Source organism: Balaenoptera ricei, chromosome 1 (assembly GCF_028023285.1).
Source record: "Balaenoptera ricei isolate mBalRic1 chromosome 1, mBalRic1.hap2, whole genome shotgun sequence".
In the NCBI taxonomy this organism is placed as follows: domain Eukaryota; kingdom Metazoa; phylum Chordata; class Mammalia; order Artiodactyla; family Balaenopteridae; genus Balaenoptera; species Balaenoptera ricei.
In genome coordinates, this window is record NC_082639.1 from 37,808,257 (window position 1) to 37,821,422 (window position 13,166).

General features: G+C 39.5%; 1 protein-coding gene across 3 annotated transcripts in view; it reads left to right on the forward strand.

The window, feature by feature from the left end:
* NASP (nuclear autoantigenic sperm protein) overlaps positions 1-13,166 on the forward strand; it is a 34,883-nt gene that overhangs the window by 20,271 nt on the left and 1,446 nt on the right. For 2 of the 3 annotated variants that reach the window (XM_059921609.1, XM_059921600.1), the window contains 11 exons: positions 2,287-2,397; positions 3,918-3,998; positions 5,025-5,134; positions 5,830-6,816; positions 10,457-10,536; positions 10,915-11,000; positions 11,114-11,187; positions 12,028-12,216; positions 12,335-12,501; positions 12,895-12,951; positions 13,040-13,117. In XM_059921609.1, the coding sequence (XP_059777592.1) occupies positions 2,287-2,397; positions 3,918-3,998; positions 5,025-5,134; positions 5,830-6,816; positions 10,457-10,536; positions 10,915-11,000; positions 11,114-11,187; positions 12,028-12,216; positions 12,335-12,501; positions 12,895-12,951; positions 13,040-13,117 (2,020 nt within the window). The remainder of the gene's footprint in view (positions 1-2,286; positions 2,398-3,917; positions 3,999-5,024; positions 5,135-5,829; positions 6,817-10,456; positions 10,537-10,914; positions 11,001-11,113; positions 11,188-12,027; positions 12,217-12,334; positions 12,502-12,894; positions 12,952-13,039; positions 13,118-13,166) is intronic. The other variant, XM_059921619.1, reaches the window with a different exon arrangement.

Genomic DNA, 13,166 nt, shown 5'->3' on the forward strand with positions numbered 1-13,166 from the left:
CCCCCCGGAGTATTTTTAATCCTTGGTTGATGAGGAGGGCCAACTGTATTCCTGTTCTTAACCCTTCATTGATCCCCCACATCCCCTTCTACCTATTACTTCATTTCTGTTTCTTGGACAAGAAAACATGAAAGAGTTGTCATTACTTTGTTTCTTTACTCCCCTTTTTTATTTCCTGAACCTTCTTCAGGTTTTTCTTTCACCATTCTAAAATGGTCTTGCTTAATGGTCATTAATGCCATCTGTATTATTCCTTAATCTAGTGATTAGTTAATCTTGTCAGTAACATTTGATCCAGTGGATCACTTCTTTCTTTACATGTCTTCATTTGGCTTCAGGGATACTATATTGTTTTCCCTTACTAGCTATTCTTTTTTCAGTAGGGGGAGTGACAGGGGCTTGTTCTTCCCCATTTCCCCTGCCTCTGATGTAGGAATGCTCTCAGGGCTCAGTCCTATGACTTCTTTATTAATAGTCACTCCCTAGGTAATCTCCCCCAGTTTAGCTCAGGCCTGTGGCTTTAAGCGCATGACACCCCATTTGTATCTCTAGACCCTACATATTTCCTGAATCTCTTCCTTTCAATATCTTGGAGGTTCAGTAGGCATCTTACAATTAACGTGTCCAAAACTAGATTACCCTGCCCCTCACCTGCTTTTCCCTCAGTTGGCTATCTCAGTAAATGGCAATGTTGTATAAATCTTGATCTAGATCGTCTAGATGATCTAGAGATCTAGATGGTCCCTGCCACTAATTCTCAGTTTTCACATCTGTAAAATGGAGATAATAAGTTACAGCCTTATGAAGTAGATACCAAGATTAAATGTAAATATAGGTATAATTATCACGTGGCACATAGTAAGTATCCATTGTTATTACAGTTGCCCAGGCCAGAAAGCATTGGCTTTATTACTTTTTCATTCAAGAAATTATGTATCCAGTACATTAGCAAATTCCAAAATAAGTATATTGAGAATCTAACCATTTCTACTATTTCCTTGGTCTTAGCCTAGATTCTAAGTAGTCTTCTCCTATTACTATTTTTTTTTGAAGGTTTTTTTTTTTTTTTTTTTTTTGGTTGTGTTGGGTCTGTGTGTGGGCTTTTTCTAGTTGTGGCGAGTGGGGGCTGCTCTTCGTTGTGGTGCGCGGGCTTCTCATTGTGGTGGCTTCTCTTGTTGTGGGACACAGGCTGTAGGTGCACAGGCTTCAGTAGTTGTGGCATGTAGGCTCAGTAGTTGTGGTTTGCGGGCTCTAGAGCGCAGGCTCAGTATTTGTGACACACGAGCTTAGTTGCTCTGCGGCAAGTGGAATCTTCCCGGACCAGGGCTTGAACCCGTGTCCGCTGCATTGGTAGGCGGATTCTTAACCACTGCGCCACCAGGGAAGTCCCCTAAACTGCACATTTTTGAAGTGAGCAATTTGATGAGGTTTTACATGTGTATATACCTGTAGACCAATATCATAAGATAATGACATATTTATCATCTCAAAATTTCTTTATGCTCCTTTGTACTTCATTCCCTCTCCAGGCAACCATTAATCTACTTTCTGTCGCTGTAGATGAGTTTGCATTTTGTAGAACATTATCTAAATCGAATCATACTGTATGTACTTTTTTTGGTATGGCATCTTTGATTCAGCATAATCAAGATTCATCCATGTTATGTGTTTCAACAGTTCATTCCTTTTTATTGATATTCCATATTGTGGATATATCACAATTTATCCATTTGGGTTTCTAGTTTTTAGCTACTACAGATAAAGCTGCTATGAATATATGTGTACGTGTCTTTTTATGGGTATATACTTTCATTTCTCTTGGGTTAATTCCTAGGAATGGAATGGCTAGATATTATATGATCGGTATATATCTAACTTTTTAAGAAACTCGCCAGCTGTTTTCTAAAGTGACTCTCCCATTTTACATTCCTGTCAGCAGAGTATGAGAGTTCTAGTTGCTCTACATCTTTGCCAACACTTGATGTGGTCAGTCTTTACATTTTTGCCATTCTAGTGGGAGTATAATAGTATCTCATTATGAGTTTAATTTGCATTTCTCAAATGACTGATGTTGTTGAGCATCTTTTCATGTGCTTATTTACCATTCATATATCTTAGTAGTGAGCTTTTTTAGTGATAGGTAAGTGTGGGTTAGCTAAGCCTTGCCAGAGTAGTTCAGAGGTTTAAAAGAAATTAAAGAAAGTATTATGGTTTAAATGTAGCAGGTATTCCAAAAATGTTGGTTCCAAAAGTATTTGACGTTTGAAAAAAATCTTTCTCTTGCAGTCTGGATGTGGATAGTGAAGCTAAGAAACTATTGGGTTTAGGACAGAAACATCTGGTGATGGGGGATATTCCAGCAGCTGTCAATGCCTTCCAGGAAGCAGCTAGTCTTTTGTAAGTACTGTGTTTTGCTATGATGGGCTATTGTGTTCCTAATAAACTTGAATCATAAAAAGTTGTTTAACGGGATAAAAAGAATAAAGAGCAAGAGTTTAAGAAGATTTGATTATTTTTCATGTGTAAATTTATTCCTATAACTATAAAACTTACGTATCACTGACTAATTTCAGCCTTTGATTTTCCTGAGTTAAGGTAATTTGTTTTCTGTTCATCACTAACTAACTTGTCCTGGTTTTGGTTCAGGGTCATATTTGTCCATTTTTTTCCACAACACTTACTCCCTCTAGAACAGAATCTTATTCCTGGATGTCTGCAATAATCTCGTCAGATTATTGGCCTCTGGCCTCTGGCCTCTTCATCATCACCTGAGTCTGAAGAGCTGAGGTTCTGGTATTCAGTGGTGTGCTAAGGGTAGGGCCCAGATTTCATCTGATGCTGAGTATTTAGGTATTTTTATATAAAAATGTGTGGTTATCTTACAATGAAAATGTTAAAATCTAAGTTTTTAAGATTAAGCACATAGAAACATGCTTCTTAGCTTATTCCTTATTCCTGGAAAGTTCAGTTTTCTCACTGTCCTGCCATTAAGGGTATTTAGGAGGAAAATTTGAGATACATTATTCTAATCTAGTAGGCTACCCTTAAACATGACCTTCATCACAATAGTTTCTTTGTTTAGTTGCTCTGTTTACTCTCACTAATCTCTTAGGCTATTAGTTGGCCTGACTTAGCATGATTTCTGCCCATCCTTTACCCCACGAAAGCTGGTCTCCTTACTCCACATAAAGTACCTCCTCCTTACCATTTATCACACTTGTGATTTTTTTCCTCTTCTTCTTCCCTGTCTAGATATTAATAGCTTGAATTTGTATATATAGTGCTATCTGTATTTCTAAGCATTATTTTAAATGATTTTATATACATTAACTTAATTAGTTCTTGCAATAGCTCTGACCGGTTCTTAACATTTCCATTTTACAGATGAGAAAGCTAAGGTACTGTGAGATTAAGTAACTTGACTAAGGTTAAAAGTTAGAGGCAGGATTTGAACCTAGGCAGTCAGGCTCCAGAGAACATGCTCTTAACTCTTTATCATCATGCCTTTCCATGGACCTTATTCATGCTTTAGGTCCCAGCCAAAGGCTCTCTAACAATATTCTGGCCCATATTGACCCCAATCTTATACCAGGAGAAACGCCTATTAATGTAATTTGGCTCTTAGATTATATAGTATAACTGTAGCAAATGGATGTCTTTTAGAGTATATATTATATTCTAATTATATAATGTATATTATATATCTAAATTTGTAATTATATACTATATAGATGAAGAACAGGCAACATTAATTCATTCATTCTTAAAGTCCCTTGGACCTTGACTTCAAAGCAAGAGGAGTGGAGCATTGGTTTCCTAGAAGGATGTGTTACAGAAGAAATGTCATTTTATAGCTAAAGAAATAGGGGAAAAAAATTTTAGACTAGATGTTAATTAGCTGTTTATTCTCTTTGTAGAGGTAAGAAGTATGGAGAGACAGCTAATGAATGTGGAGAAGCCTTCTTTTTCTATGGGAAATCACTTCTGGAGTTGGCAAGGTATGTCTTTCAAGCCAAGTTTTTAAGTAATATGTTTTGTATCATAGTAGTCTATTTAAAAACTTGTTTCTTTGTTTGCTAAGATGGTTTACTAGCTTTGAGATTTCACATGAGCTAAGTGAGACTGGCTTTACTGGGGGGGTTTAGAAGGAACATGAAAGATTGATGGAAGTTTTTTGGGGGGAGGGGGCGTGCCGTGGGCTTGTGGGATATTAGTTCCCCGACCAGGGATTGAACTCGTGCCCCCAGCAGTGAAAGCATGGAGTCCTAATCACTGGACTGCCAGAGAATTCACTTGATGGGAGTTTTGAAAGGCACTTGATACAAAGAGTAAAGTTATACTTAGGTTTTGACTTTTGCAGTAATTAGAAGCAGAGGTCTTTCCATTAGTGAATAGTCAGTAATTTATCAAAGTCCAATTTAGAGAGAGAACCTTTGAAAGCACTCTCAGCTAGCCCAAAACAGTCATCCATAAGAAGGACTGAATGAAGGACAATTTGAAAACACTGGCATGTGAAAATGTCTTAAGACTCACAAGTAGTCTTAACTGTTGGAAAGTTGTGTATTTTCCACCAGAATTTATTAATCAGAATAAAATATATTGAGGGTACACAGAGTAGCAAATATTCTGTAATCTATTTAATCTTAGTTCTGCTAAGTTTTCTAATTTTGTAGAGCATTCTAAGGATTTGTCATGAAAACCTTGCCACAATGTTTTTGGCCATCTAGAGAAATGTAGGTGGATGAGAAGTTTGGGAAATATGGCCCTTTTGATAAGAGTCATCAGTGCTTTTTCAGGTGGCTGGATAAAAAGGGTATGTTTATTTCTTTCAGTGCTCTTACAGCCTTAATTTATATTAGAAGTTTTGATCATTGCATTTCTTTCATGAGTGCTTATAGTTTATATTCTCTGTACTTGCTTACTCTTCTGTTGCTTTTATAATACAGGACTACAGTTTCTGTCTTACAAAGACTGTTAGGTTCTAGCCATCATACCTTTAGTGCTTTCTCCTTTTGTTCTGCTAGAATGGAGAATGGTGTGTTGGGAAATGCCCTGGAAGGTGTGCATGTGGAAGAGGAGGAAGGAGAAAAAACAGAAGAAGAAACTCTGGTAGAAAATAATGATAACATAGATGGTATGTGGAGTTGCATGTGACATTCAAGAGATGCGACGTTTATTTCTTGTGTACAAGTGATGGAAATAGGGCTCTCCTTATCTTGAATGGTCTCTCCTGGGGTGACACCTGCATCTGGTGGAGACTGCAGGGGAGGTGGCTGATTACTGAAACTGATAGCAGGCTTTTGTAAGGGGATAACTTAATTTCCCAAATAAATCTGGTTATTTAAATTGATGTTTTAAGTATTAAAACAACCTTAAATATTTTTCTGATGTGAATTTTAAAAAGCTTTGCAGCTCAGTTATTTTAATGGCTGTGCTTTTGGAGCCCTTTTACATTTTTTTGTATCTAAGAAAATTAAATGTTAATTTCTAATTTGAGTTTGGCTGCTAGAATTTTACATATCAGATGGAGGTCTATATAGTGTTTAGAAGAGAATGTAAAGCTTGGCATCTCTTACCTAACTGATACCAGAATGCTCAAGTAAAATAGTATCTAATTTAAGGAGCTTGGGTTTCTTTTGCAGTAAGTTGCTCTGCTAGCTGGGAGTTTCCCTTTGCTTTTCTCAAGGGGGCAGATAATTTGCAGGCCATCTGCTAAAACATAAGCCAGGCTGTTTGAGGGTTTAAAGGGAATGTATTTTTAGTTTCCATTTATGCCTTTATCATTAAACTCGAAGACATGTTTATGCTTCATGTTCTTTAACCATGTAGAGGAAGCAAGGGAAGAGTTGAGAGAACAGGTTTATGACGCCATGGGAGAAAAAGAAGCCAAAAAAACAGAAGACAAGTCTCTGGTAAAGCCTGAAACGGATAAAGAACAGGAAACTGATATGGAGAAGGGTGGAAGAGAAGATATGGATATAAGTGAGCCTGCAGGGGAACTACAGAAAAAAGTTGAATCAACTCCAGATCAGTTAACTGAAACCACTAAAGAGGGAAAAGGAACAGCAGCACCAGAAGGACTGAATGAAGCTGAAGTCACTTCTAAGAAGCCAGAACAGGAAACACCAGATGCTGAGGAAGGAAAATCAGTTTCTGGAACTGACGTCCAAGAAGAGTGCAGAGAAAAAGGAGGTCAGGGAGAAGTAATTGCGAGCATAGAGGAGAAGCCAAAAGAAGCTTCAGAAGAGCAACCTGTTGTGACTCTAGAAAAGCAGGGCACTGCAGTGGAGATAGAAGCAGTCAAGCCAGTGGATGTGGGTGGGGATGAGCCAAAGGAGCAGGTAGCTGTCTCTGCAAGTGAGCCAGGAAAGGCTGTTCTTGAGCAGTTGGTAGGGCAAGAATTGCCTGCTGCTGAAGAGTCACCAGAGGTGACAGCACAGGCTGCAGAGGCCTCAGCTGCAGAAGCTGGATCAGAAGTCTCTGAGAAGCCTGGGCAGGAGGACCCAGTTCTCCCTAAGGATGGTGCAGTCAACGGACTATCAGCTGCAGGGGATCACACTCCCAGTGAACCGAAGACTGATGCAGAAGGGTGGACAGAAACAAAAGATGGCTCAGGACTAGAGGAGAAGGTCAGGGCAGAGTTGGTTCCTAGCCAGGAGGAGACTACGCTGTCTACAGAAGAGTCTGAGGCAGCTGGAGATGGGGTTGAGACTAAGGTAGCCCAGGGGGCTACTGAGAAATCCCCTGAAGACAAAGTTAAGATAGCTGCTAATGAAGAAACACAAGACAAAGAAGAACAGATGAAAGAGGGTGAAGGTAACCGGGACATGCAAGAGCTGCAGTGGGTGGAGTACATTCTGGATTTGACTCACTAATCATGGGTAAAAAAGTCAGCCTTCCATTCAGGATTTTCCGTCTGCCTTTGGATTAGGAGAGGGCTAAGTGAAAATGGGGATAGTTTAAGAAGGTGGTGATAAGTTGAGCAAGTTAAAGCAAGTCTTCTTTAGCTGGCTTATAAACTAACGCTTTACTAACTGCAAAATAGGCCTTTCTGTGATATCTGAGACTTGGCTAGCTATCAGTAACTTGTTGTACCATACTAGCCAATAAAAGTGGGTGGGAAGTGGGGTAGATAGGGAAATAGTGGGCTAGGCTGGCAGAGAATGCTGAATGGATGTTCACTTGCATGCCTCTTGATTTTTAAATTTACTGTTCACTTGGTTCCTTTTTCTCTGCTTTAGGAATCAGAATTAGAGCAGTAGAATCCACTGAATTGATACACTTAAGCAGGCATGCCGTTTAAATGAAGGCAGTTAACCCTTGAATGGTCTATCGCCAGAGTGGAAGAACTCTGGTAATCTTTACTTTTAGTCTTCAGTAAGTGTTTAGAGGCTTATTCACATTAGTTAAATTAGCCCCCTCCAAAGATAACAGAAAACCTAACAGTTAAGCCCTCTTGCTGCTTTCCCCCCTCATTTCATGCTTGCTTTGGCTGCTAAACTGAATTTTTTGTTACTTAGAACATTATAAAGTGTGGATGCTTTATATAGTATTATTGGTCTAATTGTGATTCAGTTTCATCAAGATGTATAAGCCTCTAATTAGCAACTCCATAACTGGCACGTCTGACTTGAGTTATACTATCATTTGAGGATTCTACTGTCCATAAGAGTTATCTAACGTTGTTATTAATAACCATAGGTATATTCCAATTAATCATTATTACACATATATATTACTTACATAATTGACAGACTACTTCGAGTTCTCTTAAGTTTTAGATGTTCAAAGACCCATTATCAATATGTGTAGCTAATTCTGGTAAACTTCCTTCTACCTATGTGCAGGTCCCTGTACTCCAGCCAGCACAGGCATGGTAACCAGAAGTGAATTGGCTAAATGGTAGAACCATTGGGCTGCTTATTGGGCTTTAGGAGATATCTATGGAAAAAGCACAGAACTGAATTCCTCAATTTAAAAAAAGCTCCCATGTCTTAATCTTTAATGATAATTAGCTAGAGTAGTAAAAAGCTCTGCTGGCTCTCTGAAGTTGGACTTTGAATAATAAGCTACAGTAGAGATGTCATATTTCTCCACAGTTCAAAAACTATTCAATTGAGTCTCACAAGTAACATTGTTAGAGCTCTCTCACATACATTACTTTTGATTCCAAAATACAGTACTGTGTAGTAGGTAGTATTACTCCAGTTATAGTGATGAGGAAGCTGAGGCTTAGGGGTTACGTGACTTGTTTAGGGTCAAACAGTACATCATAGTACTGGAATCTGACCCTAGATCTGATTTGAATGTATTGTTCTTCCCAAGATACCTCACACTGAGGAAGGCAACTTTCATCCCTTCCCTTAACCCACCTCTTGTCAGAAATTTACGTGGTAACACTAGCCTGCAGAAATCTTAAAAGAGGTTTTCTCTTAAAACCTCCATTTCCTGCCATCTCTTGGGCTCTCTATATCCCTAAAAAAAAAAAAAAAGATAATAAGCCTATTCTTTTCTAATTGTCACCCTAGATATGATTGGTAAGTGAACAAAATTTTAATGTTGTAGGCATAAAGCTTGGCCATGCTCAGATAGACTGTACCAGTCAATTTGTAGTGTTTCCTGACTATCCTTTGGGAATGCTAGAATAACCAGAGAATCAGCAGATTGCCTTTACTTGGCCTTTGAGAGTCATTCTTCTGGTTTGCACAACTCTCTGCCCATACTGTTTTGAAGATGCTACAAGATCAGAGAAATGGTATGTTATAAAACATTGTTTCCCTTTCTCTGAAGGATGGCATACCACAAAAAAGACTCCATTTTCAAAGAAGCTTAGAAAATATTTTAACAGATCTCTTTACTGAGGCCTTCATTGCATTCCTAGTAATATGTGGGTACAGGTTACCAGGTTGGAAAGTGTTATTTTAAAGTAATGGCTTTCTCATTAACCTAGCTCCCTCTCCACCATTCCATGAAGGTAGTGCAGATTCCTCAAGAGAAACCAATATTTTTCTCAGACCATTATAAGAATTTTAGTTTAAAAATTTGATGTAAAACTCCAAATAACTAGATATTTTATGCCAAATTAGATGTCAACTTTTAGCATTTTGGTATGAGTGGAACAGATACCAGATAAGTAAGAAGAATATAGAATAACAACATTTTGTCAAATTTTCCTACAAATTGGGAAGGTAAGGCGTTTGGTTTTTTTAGTATTGTGAGAAATACAAAGATCTGCTTCACCTGTCATATATTCTGGTGGAGGATGGGCTTCATTGTTAGAATCAGTAAAACCACCCATCTAGTCTAACATCAGGGAACTAAGTACACCACTTCGAAATTTGGGCATGGAAAGATAATGGTGTATGGTGGTGTGGGTACTTATTTATATTTCAGAAGCACCAAATTACATAGTCAACAGGAGAAAAGGGAGGCACTTGATAAAACGGGATTTGTTTGCTGTAGAGGTTAACTGTAATTAGCTTGTAACTTTAACTGGTTCTTAGAGGGCTTTAGTTTGTCCTTATAGGACTTTTCTGTGCCTATTCCCATCCTGAAGCAGTATTGTTAGATAAAAGTCCTTTAACCTGACTTCATGGCTCTAAGGCCTAGTTTTTAGTTAGGAGACAATATTTGAGTTTTTCTGCTGGTGTTAAATGCTTAAGGAAAGATGGCAGAGATAGGCACATTATACGCATTTCATGAATTGTGAACCCCCCAAAGGTTCACTTGTTAATCACTTGACATTTTGAACCTTAAGTGATGTGTAGAGCTATTTATCAGCAGCCTGTCCTTAACAGGCAGTTAACTTGTGAGTGTTTGTTAATATGGTGAAATATGGTGTTGATATGGCTGGAAATTTTAACATGGTACTGCTCACTCAAATTCTGTACGTGCTAGAGCTGGCTGGAGTGTGTGGCATGCTCATTGGTGAGAGTTGGTAAGGACTATGCTTTTCCCTCCACAGTTCTGTTGTGGGAAAGCTAGTCTCTTGAGTATTCTTGCTTTGAATGGACTGGAGTAATTTAACTTTTGGTATTTTCTTGGCCTTATTAGTATTAACTGACAATTGGCTTAAAGACCCCAGGAATACTGGCTGAGGCCTCCAACTGATTCTGGTTGAGTAGATGGGAGCTTCTAAGCCCATGAATAAAAGTCAGCTAATCTGTTTTGATCTGAACGGTCCAGGTTGACTTTTAGAAGAGAAACACAGCCTGTTGATCACTGAAGCTCTGAACCATAGACACTATAAGATTATACAATCTAAGTCTGGATTAGACTTGAATTAGACTGTTAACCACTGGCTTTTATTATTTATATCCAGTTCAGATGTTAACTGATTTGGCTTAGTATCTGGCCTGTCCTACCTCAGAATATAGGTTATTTGACAGATGTTTATTGGAATTTTTGACTTGTCAGATCCTTAGTATTCTCAATACTGAAGAATTTTTACTTGCAGAAACCGAGGGCTCAGAAGAGGAGGATAAAGAAAATGACAAGGCTGAAGAAACACCAAATGATTCAATTCTTGAAAACAAGGTGAACTATTTGTTCAGTATCATTGTCTACTTTCTTATTGTGGTACTTTGGTTTACTAGTGTAGGCATGATTATTATAGGTAGCTGTTTCTTGGTTAGGGATTGGGGACCCTTTATTCATGCTGGGAATAGACAGATCCATTTGAACCCAGGGGGTCCTGTCAGTTAGGACATGACCCAACATATCACTGCTAACTATCACTGACATAAGGTGATATGGGGTAGACTTTGTAGGGGTCCATTCTGTAGGTTTAGGGAGAAAAATACAAACTTTGAATCCTATGTCAGTCTCTCCCCATCCCACGCCCCCAAGCTATACTAATCAAATGATGCCTGTCTTGTACTTCTGCCTAATACTAATGATTTGGATATACTTCAGTCTCTTCAAGAAAATGAAGAAGAGGAGATTGGGAACCTAGAGCTTGCCTGGGATATGCTGGATTTAGCAAAGATCATTTTTAAAAGGTAAAACTCTTGGTGCTTCTAGGCTTAGGTTGGGAGCTTGGTGGTTGAAAACAGAAAGCAGTTAGGGGTCGACAGATGCTATTAAGGTTTCTGACCATCTTTCCTTCTTTTAGGCAAGACACGAAAGAAGCTCAGCTTTATGCTGCACAGGCACATCTTAAACTAGGAGAAGTTAGTGTTGAATCTGGTAATACATTTTCCATTTTACTCTCTTCTCTAACACATCCCTTGCCCCTGCCTTAATCTTCCTCTAATTCCTTAAAATCCAGCTCAATTGATCATAAATTGTGGGCAATTAGCTTTAAAAGGACAGTAGGTTTTTTGGGTTCTCTATGGGTCCTAGAACAACGAACAGTCTTTTAAATGGTACTCTAACTGAAAGTCTCTCAATAGGGTTGGTTTTTTTTTCTTTTTGGCTGTATCGTGCAGCATGTGGGATCTTAGTTCCCCAGCCAGGGATTGAACCCGTGCCCCCTGCATTGGGAGTGCAGAGTTCTAACCACTGGACCGCCGGGGAAGTCCTTCTCAGTAGGGTTTTTTTTTTTTTTTTTTTTTAATTTATGGCTGTGTTGGGTCTTCCTTGCCGTGCGCGGCTTTTTCTAGTTGGGGTGAGCGGGGGCCACCCTTCGTTGCGGTGCGCGGGCTTCTCATTGCGGTGGCTTCTCGTGTTGCGGAGAAGGGCTCTAGGCACGCGGGCTTCAGTAGTTGTGGCTCACAGGCTCTAGAGCGTGGGCTCAGTAGTTGTGGCGCACGGGCTTAGTTGCTCCATGGCATGTGGGATCTTCCCGGACCAGGGCTCGAACCCGTGTCCCCTGCATTGGCAGGCAGATTCTTAACCACTGCGCCACCAGGGAAGCACCTCAGTAGGTTTTTAAAAGTCATTTTGATGGTTTTTAGTCAAGGGTCCTGGAGACGCTACAAAGAAAAATGAAATATAAGATGGGAGCACATTCCTGCAGCATGGTCTGAAATTTTAGAAGTACTATATATTAAATGTCCATTTGCTTGCTGTTTTTCTCTTCGTTAGAGAATTACATCCAAGCTGTGGAGGAGTTCCAGGCTTGCCTAAACCTGCAGGAGCAGTACCTGGAAGCCCATGATCGGCTCCTTGCAGAGACCCACTACCAGCTGGGCTTGGCCTATGGGTACAACTCTCAGTATGATGAAGCAGTGGCACAGTTCAGCAAATCTATTGAAGTCATTGAGAAGAGAATGGGTGAGTAAGCATCAGCTGTTTCCACAGTGATTTTGATGGAGCCAGTATTGACAGTTTAAAAAAAAAAAGGTTTCTTTTGTGTTATCTATTACTGATCACTTCAGCCTGTTCTTCCTAGCTGTACTTAATGAGCATATGAAGGAGGCCGAAGGATCACCTATTGAATATAAGAAAGAAATTGAGGAGCTGAAGGAGCTGCTACCTGAAATTAGAGAGAAGATAGAAGATGCAAAGGAGTCCCAGCGTAGTGGGAATGTAGCTGAATTGGCTCTGAAAGCAACTCTGGTTCGTTTGGTTTCCTTTTAAAGTTTTGATAATAGTATATTCGATATTGTTGAAGGCCCTTTATCATGGTATTAGCGTGCCATTTGCTTAGGAATTTTACTTATGACTTGGTTTCCAGGGAGTTGGAGGTCAGAGGGAATGTGAGAACTCATATACTGTTTCTCTCAAATAGTAAAAATGCTTAAGACAATATGCTCTGGAGCCAGACTGTGTGGGTTTGAATTCTGTCTCAGCTACTTACTATGTGTGACCACGGGTATGAGTAGAGGAGGTGAGTGATGTTGCTACTATATGGTGGCCACTAGTATTTGAGGTCTTAAACAGTTGCTTGTAGGTGGGTGACCCGGTGGGCTTTATCCTGGGACCCACTTGGGTTTGTCATCTCTCAAACAGGTGGAGAGCTCTACTTCAGGTTTCACTCCTAGTGGAGGAGGCTCTTCAGTCTCCATGGTGGGTATTCAGGTGGTTTTTGTCACTTAATATTAGACCTCAGTGTTTGTCTAGGAGTACATTGCTAACAAAGGTTTCTTATTGCCAGATCGCCTGTAGAAAGCCAGCAGATGGTGCTTCCTCATCAAATTGTGTGACTGATATTTCTCACCTTGTCAGAAAGAAGGTAAATCTATGTGTGGTCATTTCTTTTCTGTCTTCTTCTCACTATGCAT